The sequence below is a fragment of the Zingiber officinale genome, chromosome 3B, assembly GCF_018446385.1.
Source record: "Zingiber officinale cultivar Zhangliang chromosome 3B, Zo_v1.1, whole genome shotgun sequence".
Lineage (NCBI taxonomy): Eukaryota > Viridiplantae > Streptophyta > Magnoliopsida > Zingiberales > Zingiberaceae > Zingiber > Zingiber officinale.
In genome coordinates, this window is record NC_055991.1 from 921,904 (window position 1) to 940,234 (window position 18,331).

Consider the following 18,331-nt stretch of genomic DNA (forward strand, 5'->3'; position numbering starts at 1 on the left):
TCTAGTATTGACAATAACACTAGAGGAAGTTGAAAGTGTTATATTATCAAGACCTATATTTATATTGGAGTAATTGATTTATTTCGGTTCTCTATTTATGAATCAATATATATTGCGCTTTATTAAAATTTAATTTTCCCTGTATTGATATAATAATAAATTAATCATATTACAAATAAAACTTTTATTAAAAAAACATAATAACCGGGTAGAAAACGATAGCCAATTTTTTAGAAAATACACGCGGAAAACGTAAACCAAACATCGTTTTTCAAAAAACGTATATTTTTCAAAAAATGAAAATGAAAAATATACATACCAAACGTCCCCTTAATTTTCCTATCCATTTCTAGAGTTTCTCATGGAAAAGGTTTTCTACTAGACATTCAGTTTCATTCTCTTTTTCAAAATCCCTTCTCAAAATTATAAATTTATGAAAATACGCTCTGAAATTTCAAAACTTAAACCGAGAATCCATTGGGATCGGCTCGGGTCAAATTGAGTCGAAACGTTTCTATTCAATTTTATAATTAAAAAATTGTTTAACCAATATATTTGTTTTATTTATTCTATAAATATTTTCCTTCCCCAAAATTTGTCCGTCAATCCCTCGCTCCGCATCCGGCGCCGCTTCATCGGTCGGAGCTGAGCATGGGCGATCACGACCTCCACTGGCCGCCTCCTTCGACGGACGTGGACTACCTCAGCAATCTCCCGGATTCCCTTCTCCTCCACATCCTCTCCTGCCTCACCGCCCACAACTCCGTCCGCACCTCCGTCCTCGCCCGCCGATGGCGCAACCTGTGGGCCTCCGTCCCCACCATCTTCTTTGATTACTATGATTTCCATCCGGATATCGTGTCGAGAGCCGACGAGATTGTCCATCGATTCATCGCCTCCCGCAGATCCTCTTCCGCTGTTTTTTCTCTTTGTATGAACTTGAACCTTATATGCCCTATTACCTGGATCGACTATGCCAAATCCCATGGTGCTCTATCGGTGAGCCTCTACCTACCCTATCATCCTCTGCAAACTTCTATATTCTACACTCTGTTCAACTGGTCATCGCTCTTGGTACTACACTTACAATTCGACTTTGCTTGGCCTCGGGTGGACATTCCTCCCGGATGCATCGCCTTGAGCAATCTCAAGACGCTTTCCCTTAGAGTTGGGGTATTCTCGGAGGAGTCCATGAGAATGCTGCTCGCTTCCTGTCCTAACCTAGAAATTTTGTTTTTGGATTTATCAGCAAATTATGATGCCGGTATCGAAATTGCAGTACCGAATCTTCGCAGATTGATCGTTATAGGCACTCAGAGCAAGACGCGTATCAATTGCCGGAATCTTGAATCTTTCTGCATTGATAGCAGTTCTTATCTTCACGAGTGCCATGTCTACGCGCCATCTCTGGTCTGGGTTCATTTAGCTCAATTTCGATGGTGCCATACATTAGCTTCGAGTTTACGTAATGTGGCAGTGCTAGGCATATCTCTTCTAACTCTTCCTGCTGACCTGGTACGTGTTATGATCTCTTCTTATTTTTAACTGTAGCCTATCAATTCTTGTCAGATCTATATTTCCAGAAGGAGACTTGTTACAGCTTCTTTGAGTTTTGTCTTTTCAAAAGTAGTGACTAAGGCAACCCCTCCAAAGATGTATAAAAAAAAAGATTAAAAATAAGATAGATAAAAAGATTGGGCGATCACTTGTGCTTCAATGCCAAAATCTTTAGGAATTCAGCTCACATCTAGTCTGAGTTCTGTTAGATCAACTAAGAGGGGAGGACACAAAATTGTACAAGGAATTTGAGCTATTCATGTGGCAAGAAGTAGTGACAAGCAAGATATAGCTCTGTATTAGTGATTTCTTTTTCTTCACATATAAAGATATAACACTTTAACAAATCAAAAACTATCTCTATTGAATGTTTACTTTAATTTTGGATTTCAGGAGGAGCATTTGTCTATGATCGAAAGCTTTAAATTGTTTCATAAAATACAGAAATTGAAGGTCTACTTGCATCTTCGTTATGAGTTTACCATGCAATTGCTCTTTCTTTTTCTTCAAGAGATTCCAAATCTCCCCTCGCTCCATTTAATCGACGAAACATATGAAGAGGTTTGTTGTTAGACATATTATAATTCTTTAAGCAGTGACAACAATGTCTTAATTTGATTTGAATTATCTCTAAATTTTATTTATAAATCTCAGGACTCATTTTCGCCGTATTCACTTATGGATGATGCTTGGAGAGAGTTCTTACAAATTATGCCCTCCAAGAGTTTAAATAACCTCGAATTAGTTTTGGTCCAGATCGAATCTGAAAGCGCTCGATCAACAACCTTGGAGATGCTATCTGAGAAAGTTCAAGAATGGGACAGTGTAGTTGTAAGGTACATTGAGTACTAAGAGTTTTGTGAATACTTTTATACAAATATACTACTTGGAAATAGTAGTTTTTCTTTTCAATCTCCTCATTTGAATCAACAAGGTATAGGTCAGCCTTGGCTAGGCTACCATTAATGTGATTTTTCTCTTAGGTATTCTGAGTTTGGTGGTGAATGAGACAATTAGTTGTGAGAAATTGTATATACCATTGTTCTGTCTTTACTATAGAATAGTTGTGACTTGTGGGAAATAATAGAGTTCATATCATATCTCTACTCTTGAATTTCTGATGGAAAAGGTTATTTTTCTAGACAGTAACAGAATTATTTTTTTTTTAAAAAATCCCTTCTCAAAATTATAAATTTATGAAAATGCCCTCTGAAATTTTAAAACTTAAACCGGGTATCCATTGGGTTGGCTCGGTTCAAATTGGGCCGAAACGTTTCTAATTCAGTCTATAAATATTCGCCTGAGTCCTGCCCTAAAATATATTTTCCCATCCATGGCCACTCCGCCGGCGCCGCCTCATCGTCGGGTGCTGAGAACGGACTACCTCAGCAATCTCCCCGATTCCCTTCTCCTCCTCATCCTCTCCTTCCTCTCCACCCACGACTCCGTCCGCACCTCCGTCCTCGCCCGCCGATGGCGCAGCCTGTGGGCCTCCGTCCCCGCGATCCGCTTTCATTACGAAGATTTCCATCCGAAGGTCGTGTCGAGAGCCGACGAGATTGTCCAGCAATTCATCGCCTCTCGCAGAGACTCTTCCGCTGTTTTTTCTCTTTCTATCGACTTGGACCATCTATGCCCTGTTACCTGGATCGACTATGCCAAGTCCCATGGTGCTCATGAGGTGACCCTCTACCTAGGCTATTATCCTCTGCAAACTCCTATATTCTCCACTCTGTTCGATTGGCCGTCGCTCTTGACACTGGAATTAGAATTCGGCATTGGTTGGCCTCGGGTTGACATCCCTCCCGAATGCATCGCCTTGAGCAGTCTGAAGAAGCTTATACTTACAGTTGGTGTATTCTCGATGGAGTCCATGAGAAGGCTGCTCGCTTGCTGTCCTAACCTAGGAGAACTGTCGTTGGATGTATCAGACATTTATGATGCCACTATCGAAATTGCAGTACCGAATCTTCGCAGATTGTTCCTTGCAGGCCCTCTGGGCAAGACGCGTATCAATTGTCCGAATCTTGAATCTTTATGCATTCGAAGCAGTTCTTACCTGGAAGAGTTCCATGTCTACGCGCCCTCTCTGGTCCGTGTTCATTTGGTTGAATTTCGATGGTGCCATAGATTAGCTTCGAGTTTATGCAATGTGGCAGAGCTAGCCATATCTCTTGTAATTCTTCCTGCTGATCTGGTACGTGTTATGATCTCTTCTTATTTTTAACTGTAGATTATCAATTCTTGTCAGATTTATCTTTCCAGAAAATTAGAACAGGAGACTCGTTACAGCTTCTTTGAGTTTTATCCTTTCAAAAATAGTGACTAAAGCAACCCCCAAAGATGTATAAAAATATATTAAAATTAAGATAAATAAATAAAATTGTGCCATCACTTGTGCTCCAACGCCAAAATCTTTAGGGCTTCAGCTTACATCTTGTCTGAGTTCTATTAGATCAACTAAGAGGGGGAGACAAAATTCCACAAGGAGTATGAGCTATTCTATTCATGTATATTTTTGTGTCATTTTCTCTCGGCTCTCCCCTATTTTCACTTACTTTCCACCTAAGTAATCCCAACCCTATGAAAATTGTTATGATTTTGGATTCGACCAAGATTCAATTGCTTCTATTAAATCAAACAATTTTTGTGTAGGAGAGTTATTCTGACAGCATGTAGTTGAAGCACTGAATCTCATTTTAAATAATAGCAAATTTGTATATTAAATATTTTGTTAAATTTTGCCAAGCTAAAACATACGCATTAAAGAAGTAGTGGCAAGCAAGATATAGCTGTTTATAAGTGATTTTTTTCTTTACATCAAAAGATGTAACACTTTAACAAATCAAAAACTCACATATTTACTACTTTAGCCGCTTGTTTTATCTCTATTGAATGTTTACTTTTTTTTTTGGGTTTCAGGTGGAGGCTAAGTCTATGATAGAAAGCTTTAAATTGTTTCATAAAATAAAGAAATTGAGGGTCCAATTGCATCTTCTCAATGAGTTTACCATGCAATTGCTCTTTCTTTTTCTTCGAGAGAGTCCAAATATCTGCCTACTCCATTTAATGGACGAAAAAGATGAAAAGGTTTGCTGTTAGACATATTATAATTCTTTAAGCAATGACAATGTCTTAAATTGATTTGAATTATCTCTAATTTATATTTAAATTTCAGGAGCCATGTTCGCCATTTTCGCATATGTATGATGATCAGGGTGAGTCCTTGCAAATTATGCCCTCCAAGAGCTTCAATAATCTCAAATTAGTTTTGGTCCAAATCAATTCTGAAATCGCTCGATCAACATTCTTGGAGATGCTATCTGAGAGAGTTCAAGCATGGGGCAAAGTAGTTGTGAGGTACAGAGCATTAACAGTTATGTGATTGCAAGTGTAATTGAATACTTTTGACAAATTTACTACATGCTAATAAATGGAGATATCTTGCCGTTGCCGATTGCTATGGTTGCAAAGGATCTGCAGCAAGCCATACAAAGAATTGTTAGTATTTATTATACGTGCATACCTTCTCAACCTTTTAAGATTCTAGAGATTAGCATAAAAGGATTACTTTTATAGAAATAATAGAGTTCATATCATATCGGCGTTGTTTTTCAAATAAACGGACGATTGGCCGTAGACCGATCGGTCGATGCGTGCGGCTTATTGGGAAGGTGAGGACGGGAGGAGAAATGGTTACTGTAAACTTCCTGATGGAAAAGGTTATTTTTCTTGACATTACCAGAATTATTCTCTTTTTTCAAAATCCCTTCTCAAAATTATAAATTTGTGAAAATACCCTCTGAAATTTCAAAACTTAAACCGTGTGTCCATTGGGTTGGCTCGGTTCACATTGGGTCGAAAGGTTGATACGGTGAATATGGGAAGCCTCCATGTGACCCCAAGGATCAAGTTTTAGGCCCGCGTGAAGGTCAAGGGAAGGGTCAAGTTTCATGCCCACGTGAAGGTAAACAGGGTTATTCCTTGAGGTCCTACAAAATTAAAAAATAAATTTTTTTAATATATTTTAATTTTCTTTAACATTTTTCATTTAGATTTGGGATCAAAAATAATAATTATAAAAAAATATTTTTAAAATTAGTTATTAAAAAGAATTAAATATTATTTTTTAAAAAAATTAATTTTTGATATAAAATTTAATTTTCTGACGGGTATTTTGATAATAATTTTATTTTTTATTAATAAAATTATTAAATTATTTAATCTTTTTAGTTAGAATGTCAAATAGACTTTATTAATTTTAATTTTAAAAATTTATTTTTGAAAATGTATTTTACTTTGTATTTTATGATAAAAAAATCTCTAATTCATATTATTATCGAGAAATAAAAAGAAAGAGCGAGGAAGAAATATTATCGGCAGAAGCAATGCACTAATGAGAGAACTATTAGGATTTTTAAGAAATATTGAGCAGAAAAGAATTCATTAGATTTTAGTAATAATAAAAAAAGAAAGAAATATGTCAATTTAAAAATAAATTATATTTAAAGCAGAATAAAATATCATATAAAATTATGGTAGGCAATTAATGAGAAAATAAAGATAAGTACAAGTATAAATAGGAAGTTGAATCGATAATGAATTAATTGACAAGGTGTCATTAATGAATTAGCAAGACATTTATAATTAATTAATATTAATGATGTTAATTTAATTTTTTCAATATCTTTAATTAATTAATCAATGGACCCTATTAAAATTGGGGCCCTAGGCATAGACCTTAATAGCCTATGCCTTGAACTAGGCCTGAAGGTAAATGTCAACATAAATCAATGCGCACGGTCACTCGGATAGCCCTCTTGAATCTCAATGGGATATAATCCACTTCTCCTTAATCGATCTCATTGATAGGATGCACTCTGCTTTGCCTCGGTCAGTCCCATCAATCGGACCGCTACGCCTCTCCCCAATTGGTCCCATCGGCCAGATGTGCTCCGTTTCTCCCTAGTCGGTCCCATTGATCGGGCGTATACCACTTCTCGATCAACCCAATCGATCGAACACGTTTCACTTTTCCCCAATTGATCTTATCAAGTGAAGTGCCTCATTATTCCCCAATTAGGCTGATCGGGAGTGCTCCACTCATACCGACTGGGCCCGTCTTACTCAACTTCACTTAGCCTTGATTATCCGACGCTCTTCCACTTAGTTGGTCCTCAACTTCCGACCTAATTATTTCATGACCTAAAAACCTTATGGGCTCTTTTTTGGAGGTTAGTGCCTGCACTGACATAGCATGTTAATTGTCAGAGCATGTGGGGGTCATCCTTGTATCTTGATCTGCATGATATTGGTAGATACGATAGGATACTTCCTTTATCACAGTATGATACTTGCCCCATTAGTAATTAATATGTAGTTAATACAGAAAAGAGAGACATTCGATGGCAGTGTTATAAAAGGCATCCACACCAGCGTACGGAGGTATGTTGAATTCTTTGATTGCATTATTGCTCATCTTCTCCACTTTTTTTTTCACATTTCTCATCGAAACTTGAGCATCGGAGTGGCAATGTCAGGACACCTCTGGCCGTCATTCTAATTCTCCTTTTTCTATTTTTCTCTTCTCAGGCTTAGCCTACTCTCTGATGGATTTCCACCCCTTGGTGTTCAACAACCTCAGTCAACATTGCCTTTAGTTGTTTGGTGGCTCGTCCTTCAAATGTCTTGGAGGAGAAATAAATTGACGTCGTATATAGGAACATTAAGTCCTGAATTGAGATACTAAGATAGATGGCACTGGAAGACTCACCACCATCACCATGGTGCAAGCTGACTTCAACAGAATGGTAACTGCCATAGTGTAGGGGTAGCAGCTACAGGCAAAATGGCTACATCAATAAGCAGAAAACCCTCCACTCTCGCAGATACCTTATGCATCAATTGAAGTACCACAAGTACCTCAGCGAAGGCTGATACAACTGATCAAAATGCCTCAAGATCCGATCCCAACTCCCACAAGGACGACAAACTAGTGTGAACCGTTTATGGAATCTTAAGTCGAGGAAACACCACCTCGAAACCCCACTCAGAGTAAAGGGTCGGACGCCAGCGAGTTAGGAAATCTCAAAGGCACTCCTTTCTCCAAAAATATTCTTGAAGATGAATTGTCACGCCACTTCCAACCGCCGATGATCAGGAAGTATAATGGAGCAACAGATCTTGAACACCACTTGTGCAAGTTTGAAAATGCAGCGTTGTTGCATCAATATTATGATGACATCAAGTGTCGAGTATTTCTGACAACACTCTTAGGCTCGACTCAGAGATGGATTAACTGACTCCTAGTGTCCTCCATTTAATCGTTCGAGGATTTCAAGACAGTGTTTTTACACTATTTCATCAGCAACCGGAGGTACCATAAAACTTCATTCAATCTATTCACTCTCAAACAAAAGCCCAAGGAAATTTTGAAGGACTACATCAATGATTCAATCGGGTTTCCTAAGATGTTGTTTCGGTGACTTTAGAAATTGTGGTGAATGTCTTCTCATAAGGCTTGTTAGAAGGAGATTTCTTCCGATCTTTGGTGAAGAAATCCGCTGTAGATTTTGACAACCTGCTTGGCCGATCATTTAAGTATGTTAATGTTGAAGAAGTCTAGTTCGCTCGGTGAAAAGAAACCAACCCCCCTGCTCCTGCTACTTATTCAAAGCGCAAAGCTCCTCTGCCTTCTTTATGTAATAAGGAGTCATGCTTAAATCATCATCGGTCAGCGACCCCTAGAGGAGAAAGAGCAATATAAGCAATAGATGTTGTCGCAACCCGAACTCCTATGTCAGACCAATGACTCTCAAGGATGATGGGTTGTTTCTGTGTCTATCACCAATTGAAGGGTTATGGAACCCAAGATTGGTATCAGTACATAAGGGAGCTTCGACGAGTGGAAGAACAACGCTCACCAAATAGCGGTGTTCTCCTCCCTGAGCCCTCACTATGATTAAGCCCATCGGTCGGACAGGTGCGCCTAGCCACCCTCTAAGCGGCCCTGAGAAGCATCTCAACCTCAATGAGAAATCAATCGAAAAAAAAGCCAAAGCCAAAGACTGAAGAACCATTTGTATGATCTTTGAAGGTCCGACGAACGGAGATTCCAACCAAGCCCAAAAGGCTCTTACTTGACGACTGAAAGTATGCAACTAGCACCAGTCGAGGAAGAAAGGACGACCCTACTATAAGCTTTGGGGCCCAAGATTTAGGAGTGGAGGCCTCTAATGAGGATGCCCTGGTAATACCCTTATAACCAATTACAAGGTGAAGAGGGTCTTTGTAAATACAAGCATTTCAATCTATATTATATTTAAAAGAACCTTGGATCAGATGTAAATTGATAATAAAGAACTTTGGCTCATGGTCACCCCCTTATTCGGATTCACCGGATATTAAGTATAGCCACTCAGTCAAATAAATCTCTCTTTAACTCTTAAATGAAAACATTTGGAGAGGACCCGACAGACGTCTTTCATCGTGGTGGATACTATAGGATCATTGAAGACAAGAGAGGGGAAGGGGAGGTGTGAATCTCGTTCATTTTAAAAAAAAATATTTAAAACTGAATTTGCAATGAAATAAAAGTAAGAGGAAAAAACATAGAGAGACATTCAATTTTACTTGGTTTATATTCCAGTGACTACTACTCTAAGGTTCGTGATCCTTAATCACTTTCAATAGGCAATCTAGTATAATTCTTGCTGGGACCTTTGTGTCCAGCTAGAGGATGTGAATAACATTTCTTACTTACAACTTGTTAGCGGAAGCAAAAGGAAGGGAATGACAAAAATGAAAGCCATAATACAATGCTATCTCCTTACGATTTACTTGGTCTCCACCTTTTTAAAGTGACTAATCCAAGGGTCCATGCACACACGATCAAGCTTCACTATGCTCTTCTCATTTTCAAATTAAACACAAAGGTGGAGAAACCCTTACAAAGAAGCAGGGATCCTCTGGTCCACTTTTAGTGGACCAGACCTTGGTCCGCTTTTAGTGGACCAGACCTTGGTCCGCTTTTAGTGGACCAGACCTTGGTCTGCTTTTGAGCAGTAGACTTGGAGAGCTTTGAAGGTTAGAATAGCAAGTGTATTATCTCCAAGCTCCAAGAATAGCTTTTATATTTTTCTCAACATCATTCGATTTCTGTTCACATCAGTCAACTAATAGACTTCAATGATACTTAAAATTTTACGAGATTTTTTATCGTTAGCATATAACAGTCACTTACCAGTCGATTAATGTTCAGTAAAAGTCGACTGGTAGTTAGCCACAACTCTCTGTTCGTTTTAGGATCGGGCATCAGTTGACTGGTACAAGCACCAAACGACTAATATTTCTTAATATGAGAGTACAACAATTTAAGTCATACTTGAACCGTACCCTTAGCCTAGATTTATACCTTCAAGCATCTTCCATCAGCCTCACACCCATAGGATGCTTCCGAGCCCACAACTCCTCATCCTTGCCCTTGCCTTCAAGTGCTTCCTTCGGCTTCGTCATGCTAAGTCTTCTTTTGCCAAGAGGCCGCACATCCGGGACTTCACCGCCATGAACCACACTTCGGGACTTCATTCGCCAAGACTATCTTCTTGGACTTTTCTTGCCAAGCCTTCATACCTAGGCTTTTCTTTGTACTTGCTTACTCAACATTTATGTTAGATTACCAACATTGCCTAACTTAAATTTATTTAACCAAACATCAAAAGTAAACAATGCCTGGAGCAAGATCGCACCAACAGTTCTTCCGAAGAAGCAAAATCCTACAATGACTATAGGAGGATAGTAACAATACTACTATCTCCTTATGAGAATGCAAGCAATAATAAAATATACCGACAAATAACGTATCGAAGATTAAGCATAGATTGTCGGAGAACTTTCCGGTGTCGTAGTAACTTGCATGAATAGAAACATAGACGAAAGTGAGTACAGAGAGCAAAAGTGATCGAATGAGAAGTGATGATCAATTCAGTCCCCGAGGGCTTCCTTTATAGGCACCGTTCAGTCGACTAGTCAACCATTCCATCGACTAAAGCTTTCGATCGACTGATCCAACTATCCGTCGACTAAACACCCATGTCTTTCCTTCTTTGTTCTAATTTGATCCGTCGGATCCCGTAAATCATGTTGTTCTGTCGACTGATCCTACTGATCTGTCAACAAAACCCGAAATTTCCTTTTCTGCGTTGATTTGATTTGATCTCTACCATTACCATATTTGGAACATTTGACTAATTCAAGTTATCCATCGACTGATAAGACTGTAATACCATTTTTACGAACTCTAATCGATTCTGTGTCACACTATCCAGATCGGTCGATTGAATTGCTTGTTCAGTCAATCAAATCCTCGGTCAACCCAGAACTTCGTTTATCAACAAAACAAAGTTAGCACAACAATAATAGTAGACCTCTAAAATAGAGTTAGATAGATATGGATATATATGAATATGGGAAGCCTTCACGTGTCCTTGAGGGTCAAGCTTCATGCCCATGTGGAGGTCAAGGCCAAAATAAATCAACGTAGGGATGAGCCGCTTGGATAGCCCTCTTGAACCCCGATCGAACTCACTTCGCTTTGCCTCGATCGGTCCCACCAATCGGACGTGCTACACCTCTCCTTGATCGATCCCACCTGGACGCACTCCGCTTCTCCTTAGTCAGCCCCACTTATCCGACATAATTCACTTCTCCCTAATTGGCCCCACTAATCGGACGTGCTCCGCTTCTCCCTGATAGATCTTACCGAGCGAAGTGCCTCATAATTCCCTTATTGATCCGATCAGGGGCATGCCACTCGTACTGACCAAGTCTGTCCTACTCATCTCGACTTAGCCCTAGTGGTCTGATGCTCTTCCACTTAGTAGACCCTTAACCTCTGACCCAATTATTTCATGTCCCAAAGGCCTTCTAGGCTCCCTAATGGAGGCTAGCGTCTGCACTGACATTGCATGTAAGTTGTCAGATCACATGGAGCATTCTTGTATCTTGATTTATATGATATCGATAAATACGATGGAACACTCTCTTTAATACAATATCAATATATCTCATCAGTAATTAATAAACAATTAATACATATTAATAAACAATTAATACATATAAGAAAGATATTCGACGACCGTATTATAAAAGGCATCCTCCAAATGAAGGTATATTCATCTTCTCCCCTTTTTGCCCATATTCCTCATGGGCACTTATTTAAGCATCAAAATGACAACATTGGAATACTCTTACCGTTATTTAAACTCTCTTCTTTTCATTTTTTTCTCTTTCTCAGACATGGTATACTCCCCCTGCCCCGTGTCATATTTGAAGGTCAAACATGAATTGTTTGTATTCAATTTTATAATTAAAAATTGATTAACCAATATATTTTCCTAAACGCGTACGTTAGTTCCAAACCTAGGGCTGTAATCAAGCCGAGCCGAGCTCATGCCAACTCAAGCTCGAGAAAACTAGAGAGGTCGACTTGGAAAAATAAATTAAAAAATTGTTCAAGTGGAGATTTGAACCATAAACATCAAATAAATTAAATAACATGCTCTAGCCACAAGTTTCTCCTTAACTTATTAAGTATTTTAAAAGTAATAATACTTTTAATTATTAAAATATTAAATTAACTTGGCTTGACAAGGCTCGATGAGCCCTCGAACCAGTGTTAAATGATCTCAAGTTCGATTCGAATGTTAAATGAGTCGGCTAGAGCTCGATTAAATTCGAGCTCGAGTCGAGCTTTGATCGAGTTGCTCGCGAGCGACTCATGAATAACTCGGCTCATTTGCACTCCTATCCAAAACGTTGTTCTCTGACTAGAAAGGTGATGCTTGAACTGGAGAAGCCTTGGGCCCAGTAGGCTCGTAAAACACATTAGGAAAATGTCTAATTCAAAGTATAATATTCTCCTGAGCCCTGATCTAAAATTTAGGGTTAATAACTTTAAGCCCCCCTTATTTTATAGCAAGTTGTATTTTGCCCCCCTCTATTTAAAAAACAACACTTAATCCCCCTTTGACATGAAGTAAAAAGGGGGGGGGGGGGTAAATGATCAAAATAGTCCTAACCTAAATCAGATTTATAGAAGAAAATGAAAAATAAAAAAAATCCCACAAGACCATTGAAAACTGAACCTTAATCAAATTTGATTTATATATAGACCCAAAATTTCATTTGTTCCTAGAAAAAATATCCTCACAAAATTCATACATGCACCACCAGTATAAACAAGAGAAAAATAGCAACTATAAAAAGGATAATCAATCAAAAACTCATTTTACCAAATAAAAAAGAGTCAAAATTTTAAATTAATGAATCAAAATTAAATGAAGATGGAACAAAATTTATCATTAAAAATTAAAATGAAGACCCTTTGACGATTTAGAAAAAAAATACCTTTTTAATTTTTGTCTAAAAGTAAATTTTCATTTCAAAGCAACTAAAAATACTTTTCATTTTAAAAGGGTGCTGTTTTGAAATGAAAATTTACTTTTGGGCAAAAATTAAAAGGGTGATTTTTTTTTCTAAATCATAAATGGCCTTCATTTTGATTTTTAATGATAAATTTTGTTCTATCTTAATTTTTTTTGATTCATTAATTTAGAATTCAGAGTTCCTATTTTTCTGTTGTTTATGCTAGTGCATATATGAATTTTATGAGAATATTTTTTTTAGGAACAAGTAAGATTTTAGACTTATATATAAATTAGGTTGGATTAAGGTTAAACTTTCAATGGTTTTGTGGGATTTATTTATTTTTCTTTTCCTTTTAGAAGTCCGATTTAGGTTAGGATTATTTTGGTCATTTATATTTTTTCCTTTTTACTTCATGTCAAAGGGGGGTTGACTGTAGTGTTTTAAATAGAGGGGGGTAAAATGCAACTTGCTATAAAATTCAGGGTGCTTAAAGTTATTAACCCCTAAAATTTATTTGCCAATCCACCGCTACTCCGCCGGCCCCGATTCATCGGTGGGTGCTGAACATGGACTACCTCAGCAATCTCCCCGATCCCCTTCTCCTCCACATCCTCTCCTTCCTCTCCACCCACAACTCCGTCCGCACCTCCGTCCTCGCCCGCCGATGGCGCAGCCTGTGGTCCTCCGTCCCCGCCATCCGCTTTCATTACGAAGATTTCCATCCGGAGGCCGTGTCGAGAGCCGACGCGATTGTCCATCGATTCATCGCCTCCCGCAGAGACTCTTCCGCTGTTTTTTCTCTTTCTATCGACTTGGACCATCTATCATGCCCGGAAAACTGGATCGACTATGCCAAATCCCATGGCGCTCGAGCGGTGACCCTCTACCTCTGCTATTGTCCTCGGCAATCTCCTATATTCTCCGCTCTGTTCAATTGGCCATCGCTCTTGACACTAGATTTACAATTCGACGTTGGTTGGCCTCCGGTTGACATTCCTCCCGAATGCATCGCCTTGAGCAATCTCAAGAAGCTTGTCCTTACAGGTGTGTTCTCGGAGGAGTCCGTGCGAAGGCTGCTCGCTTGCTGTCCTAACCTAGGAGAACTGTCGTTGGATGTATCAGAATGTTATGGTGCCGCTCTCGAAATTGCAGTACCGAATCTTCGCAAATTGGCCCTTACAGGCACTCTGAGCAAGACGCGTATCAATTGTCCGATTCTTGAATCTTTATGCATTGGAAGCAGTTCTTATCTTGAAGAGTTCTATGTCTACGCGCCCTCTCTGGTCTGTGTTCATCTTGGTTTATTTCGATCCTGCCATCCATTATCTTCGAGTCTATGCAATGTGGCAGAGCTAGGCATATCTCTTCTAAGTCTTCCTGCTGACCTGGTACGTGTTATGATCTCTTCTTATTTTTAACTGTAGGTTATCAATTCTTGTCAGATCTATTTTTCTAGAAAATTAGAACAGGAGGAAGGCCTAAAGACCGAAGACATCTAAATCTTGTATTGTGAATAAATGAATATAATCTGAATTTGGTATAAATTGAATAGAAGTATGATTGTCTAGATGGTGAGGTGAACTATTTAAGACTTGGTTATTGAAGCCTTGTGAGTGTGGAAGATACTTGCTGATCATCTTAAGTCTTGGATCTTATGAAGGTTTACAACGGTCTATAAGTGAAGGGGCTGCCTAGGCATGACAATTGACTAGATAGGGGTTTCTAATAGACTACTAGTCAACTGGCCAAGGTTTGGAAGTCAACTGGATGTAGGATTTGGGCAAAACGGATATTTACTTTTAAGCTCTAGTCGTCGACTGGAAGGTTATTCTAATTGATTGGCGATATAGTAATTATAGCTTAAAGTTCAAATTTGGTCCTTTCTAGTAACAGAAAATGGGACCCCAAAGAATATAAGCTCTTGGAGAGCTTTTGGAAACTTATATAAGACTCATTGTTTACATCCTAATTCTCCTATGCTCGTCAAGATCATATACCTAAAGGAATCTAAGAGCTTGGATATGATTGAAAGATGATCCTGGTAATTTAGTCTCTTCTTTGTGCTTTCATTTCTATTAGGAAGAGCTGAGCTTATTGTATTAAGAGAAATCCCAATTAGACTTAAGTTTATTTAGAGCTTGCAAAATTATATTGGTTGGGTCAGTGTTAGTGCCTTAGAGGTTAGATCTTCGAACTAGTAAAGAGACATACTATATCAATCCGGTGAAGAGAAATTAATGGAATCCCTTTGAGGCTAATGCACTGGCTGTGTTATAGTGTGAAATAATATCTAGTGTTGGTGAGCTATTTTATTTCTTACTTATTTCCATTGTGTTGTGGACACTCTAATCAATCACACATTTGCACACATGTGCACTTGTTTATGCATACTTTTTCATGTTTTGCTATATGAATAGTTTTATTTATGCATGAGCGATAGTGTTTAAAATATTTATTGTAAGAGTACTTTATATTTGAAGTTAACAATAACATCATGCAATTGCTCAACCCTATGAAAACTGTTATGATTTTGGAATTTGACCCAAAATCATTCAAGAAGTAGTGGCAAGCAAGATATAGCTGTGTCTAAGTGATTTTTTTCTTCACATCAAAAGATGTAAGACCTTAACAAATCAAAAACTCACATACTTACTACTTAGCCGCTCGTTCTATATCTGTTGAATGTTTACATTTTTTTGGGGTTCAGGTGGAGGCTAAGTCTATGATAGAAAGCTTCAAATTGTTTCATAAAATAAAGAGCTTGAGGGTCCATTTGCATCTTCTTGAGGAGTTTACCATGCAATTGCTCTTTCTTTTTCTTCTAGAGACTCCAAATCTCCGCTTACTCCATTTAATGGACGAAAAAGATGAAAAGGTTTGTTGCTAGACATATTATAATTCTTTAAGCAGTGACAATGTCTTAATTTGATTTGAATTATCTCTAATTTTTATTTAAATTTCAGGAGCCATTTTCGCCATTCTCGCATATGTATGATGATCAGAGTGAGTCCTTGCAAATTATGCCCGCCAAGTGTTTCAATAATCTCAAATTAGTTTTGGCCCAAATCAAATCTGAAAGCGCTCGATCAACATTCTTGGAGATGCTATCCGAGAGAGTTCAAGCATGGGACAAAGTAGTTGTGAGGTACATTGAGTATTAAGAGTTTTGTGATTGCAATTTGCAAGTATAATTGAATACTTTTTACAAATTTACTACTTGCTAATAATAGTTTTTCTTTTCAATCTCATCATTTGAATCAACAAAGTATTAGATGTGAGAACTTTTATATACCATTGTTCTGTCTGAGACAAAATACATTTCTTCTATGAATAATAACAGTTGGATTAGACTATTTGATAGCATTGGAATCTTTGAATCTATATATCCAAAATTTTGAAAGAGTCCGCGACCACCTTGAGCTGGTTCCGAACTCTACTCCATCTCCTCTCATTTGCACCTACCACCAACGTGTAGTATCGCCCTTCCAAGAAATCAAAATCCAATCAGTCCTCTTACAAAGAAAGTAAGAACCATAATCCACAATGTAAGTTGTTCTGGTCGGTTTATGTAATAGGAAGGGTCACCAGCGACACATTAATACAGAAACTGAAGCTATAGATATTTAGCATTTGACAACTTGTATATCGAACTTGATATGATCACCTAAAGAAGAGTTCGTCGTGAATGATTAACTTTATGATAAAGCTGGAAGAAGTGGAGATATTTTACCGTTGCCGATTGCTATGGTTGCAAAGGCTGTCCGACCAAAGAAAGAAGTTGCAAGCTCATATTCAAAGGTCCAGTAGTTCTTTCCATCAAGAGATCGCTGCAGCAAGCCATACAAAGAACTATTAGTATTTATTCTACAGATTAATAGATAAGTGCTTACCTTCTCATCCTTTTAAGATTCAAGAGATTAGCATAAAAGGATTACTTATATAGAAGTAATAGAGTTCATATCATATACCTCCCTCATTTCGTAAATGGTTGGAGTTTGATTCGGCGCAGCATATACGTTCTTTACTAAGTTGAAAATGACCTGTTAAGGATACCATACAACGAATTGTTTGCAACTTGTTTGTGTCACAATTCGATGTGATAATTTGCTCATTATAAAGAAAATATGACCTCCTCCATAGGTCCTAAGTCATGGACATCTCTCTTTTCGGTCGGAATGAAACTGACTCTAACATGCTGCAATGCTGCAAAACGATCCTTGAATGCTGAGTCATGGCCCATAAAATCAAAGTCCTGCATCATATCACGGTCATTTGCAACTGCATTTGCATTTAATCAACCAGTTGATGACATTTGTCTGCTATGAAACTTCAGTGCAGGTTTAAACAATGAAAGATCTACTTATTGCATACTCTCCAATCAGAAGGGTAATAATATGTGTATCCATCTATGAAATCCACGAAAGCTTCGTAGTTCTTTGGAACTTCTGAATGTTGCGAAGAAACCAATTAGCAGAGAAGATGAATAGGAATTAATTCATCCAATGATCATACCTTCAGCAAATGCTATTTTTTCCTGTGAAAAAATACTGGCGAAGGCTCCAACTCCAACTAAAATCTGCCTTCTCCTTGAATAACCTGCAGAATAGATCGATTCGATGTCAGGAATCAAGTGGAAGCGATTTGAGAGGATTTCTCTGGAGGCATTCGTTCATTTGAATCATCACAAAAGGGTGTAGGAAAACACAGAGAATAGAGAATGTTGAGAACACACAACGTTAAAATGTTAGATGATATGTTCATATGCAGACCGCAGGAGCATTGAATCAAAATATAACTTCGGAGTTCAATTTGGCGCGCACCGTTCTCAGCCAGTGAAACGCCTTTAGAGCTCGCCTTGATTGTTAAAACAGGAGATCGGGAGTTGACGCCGGAGCCGGCGACTGCAAACTGCATGCATGAAACAGAAGGCTTTGAATTAAAACTTCAAGTGGACATATTTAGCTGCAGGCAAGACGACATGGATTACTTGGTTGGGAAGGGAAGCGAGCAGGCTATGGACTGCTGCCATGGCGATCAATGGCGAGGAGGAGCTGCAGCGACCTAGAGAAAAGGAGAGAAGTCATCTTCGATGAGTGAATGCAGGGGCGCCATGTCAACTCTGACCTTATCCTTCGTGCCGTGCACGTGGCCTGTGGAAAGCCTCCACCAGCTCCCCCTGCGACGCCACGTCCCCAGCAGCGTTTGCGCTCGCCCCGTCAGGGCCCGCAGCCGGTCGTACCGGAGCCGCACTACGTCCGCTTGCCGACACGACGGGAACCCGTCAAACTCCTCGTCGAGCTCATCGGCCCCCACCGCGTCCACCTGCGACGGCCGCGGGCCCATCCCT

General features: G+C 38.7%; 4 protein-coding genes across 7 annotated transcripts; 3 read left to right on the forward strand and 1 right to left on the reverse strand.

The window, feature by feature from the left end:
- The first annotated feature begins 596 nt into the window (after positions 1-596).
- On the forward strand, positions 597-1,444 carry LOC122055386 (F-box protein At1g60400-like). 2 transcript variants are annotated; one of them, XM_042616804.1, is made up of 2 exons: positions 597-999; positions 1,250-1,444. In XM_042616804.1, exons 1-2 carry the CDS (start codon positions 652-654, stop codon positions 1,298-1,300), a joined length of 399 nt encoding a protein of 132 aa, XP_042472738.1. In that variant the 5' UTR covers positions 597-651; the 3' UTR covers positions 1,301-1,444. The 2 variants fall into 2 exon arrangements, with proteins under 2 accessions (XP_042472738.1, XP_042472739.1); XM_042616805.1 differs by having other exon boundaries at positions 1,280-1,444.
- Positions 1,445-2,399: 955 nt separating this feature from the next.
- On the forward strand, positions 2,400-5,015 carry LOC122055385 (F-box/LRR-repeat protein At3g26922-like). The gene is made up of 3 exons (XM_042616803.1): positions 2,400-3,754; positions 4,480-4,647; positions 4,736-5,015. Exons 1-3 carry the CDS (start codon positions 2,891-2,893, stop codon positions 4,940-4,942), a joined length of 1,239 nt encoding a protein of 412 aa, XP_042472737.1. The 5' UTR covers positions 2,400-2,890; the 3' UTR covers positions 4,943-5,015.
- An 8,495-nt stretch (positions 5,016-13,510) lies between these two features.
- On the forward strand, positions 13,511-17,978 carry LOC122055387 (F-box/LRR-repeat protein At3g26922-like). 2 transcript variants are annotated; one of them, XM_042616806.1, is made up of 4 exons: positions 13,511-14,372; positions 15,692-15,859; positions 15,948-16,129; positions 17,318-17,978. In XM_042616806.1, the coding sequence occupies exons 1-4, from the start codon at positions 13,551-13,553 to the stop codon at positions 17,394-17,396; spliced, it is 1,251 nt and encodes a 416-aa protein (XP_042472740.1). In that variant the 5' UTR covers positions 13,511-13,550; the 3' UTR covers positions 17,397-17,978. The 2 variants fall into 2 exon arrangements, with proteins under 2 accessions (XP_042472740.1, XP_042472741.1); XM_042616807.1 differs by having other exon boundaries at positions 17,587-17,978.
- On the reverse strand, positions 16,253-18,039 carry LOC122055388 (photosynthetic NDH subunit of lumenal location 1, chloroplastic). 2 transcript variants are annotated; one of them, XM_042616809.1, is made up of 8 exons: positions 17,972-18,039; positions 17,805-17,892; positions 17,497-17,580; positions 17,356-17,426; positions 17,114-17,236; positions 16,953-17,024; positions 16,715-16,811; positions 16,253-16,466 (listed from the first exon to the last, which is right to left on the reverse strand). In XM_042616809.1, exons 1-8 carry the CDS (start codon positions 18,011-18,013, stop codon positions 16,363-16,365), a joined length of 681 nt encoding a protein of 226 aa, XP_042472743.1. In that variant the 5' UTR covers positions 18,014-18,039; the 3' UTR covers positions 16,253-16,362. The 2 variants fall into 2 exon arrangements, with proteins under 2 accessions (XP_042472743.1, XP_042472742.1); XM_042616808.1 differs by having other exon boundaries at positions 17,356-17,429.
- Between the last annotated feature and the right edge of the window lie 292 nt (positions 18,040-18,331).

Coding starts and splice junctions, on each gene's coding strand:
- LOC122055386 (XM_042616804.1), top strand. CDS start 652: ATGGGCGATCACGACCTCCACTGGCCGCCTCCTTCGACGGACGTGGAC. Junction 1,000..1,249: donor AATCCCATGGTGCTCTATCG/GTGAGCCTCTAC, acceptor TGGATTTATCAG/CAAATTATGATGCCGGTATC.
- LOC122055387 (XM_042616806.1), top strand. CDS start 13,551: ATGGACTACCTCAGCAATCTCCCCGATCCCCTTCTCCTCCACATCCTC. Junction 15,860..15,947: donor TGGACGAAAAAGATGAAAAG/GTTTGTTGCTAG, acceptor TTTAAATTTCAG/GAGCCATTTTCGCCATTCTC. Junction 16,130..17,317: donor TGGGACAAAGTAGTTGTGAG/GTACATTGAGTA, acceptor ATGAAACTTCAG/TGCAGGTTTAAACAATGAAA.
- LOC122055388 (XM_042616808.1), bottom strand. CDS start 18,013: ATGGCAGCAGTCCATAGCCTGCTCGCTTCCCTTCCCAACCAA. Junction 17,237..17,355: donor ATTACCCTTCTGATTGGAGA/GTATGCAATAAG, acceptor GATATGATGCAG/GACTTTGATTTTATGGGCCA. Junction 16,467..16,714: donor AACCATAGCAATCGGCAACG/GTAAAATATCTC, acceptor ATTTCTTGGAAG/GGCGATACTACACGTTGGTG.
- LOC122055385 (XM_042616803.1), top strand. CDS start 2,891: ATGGCCACTCCGCCGGCGCCGCCTCATCGTCGGGTGCTGAGAACGGAC. Junction 3,755..4,479: donor TAATTCTTCCTGCTGATCTG/GTACGTGTTATG, acceptor TTTGGGTTTCAG/GTGGAGGCTAAGTCTATGAT. Junction 4,648..4,735: donor TGGACGAAAAAGATGAAAAG/GTTTGCTGTTAG, acceptor TTTAAATTTCAG/GAGCCATGTTCGCCATTTTC.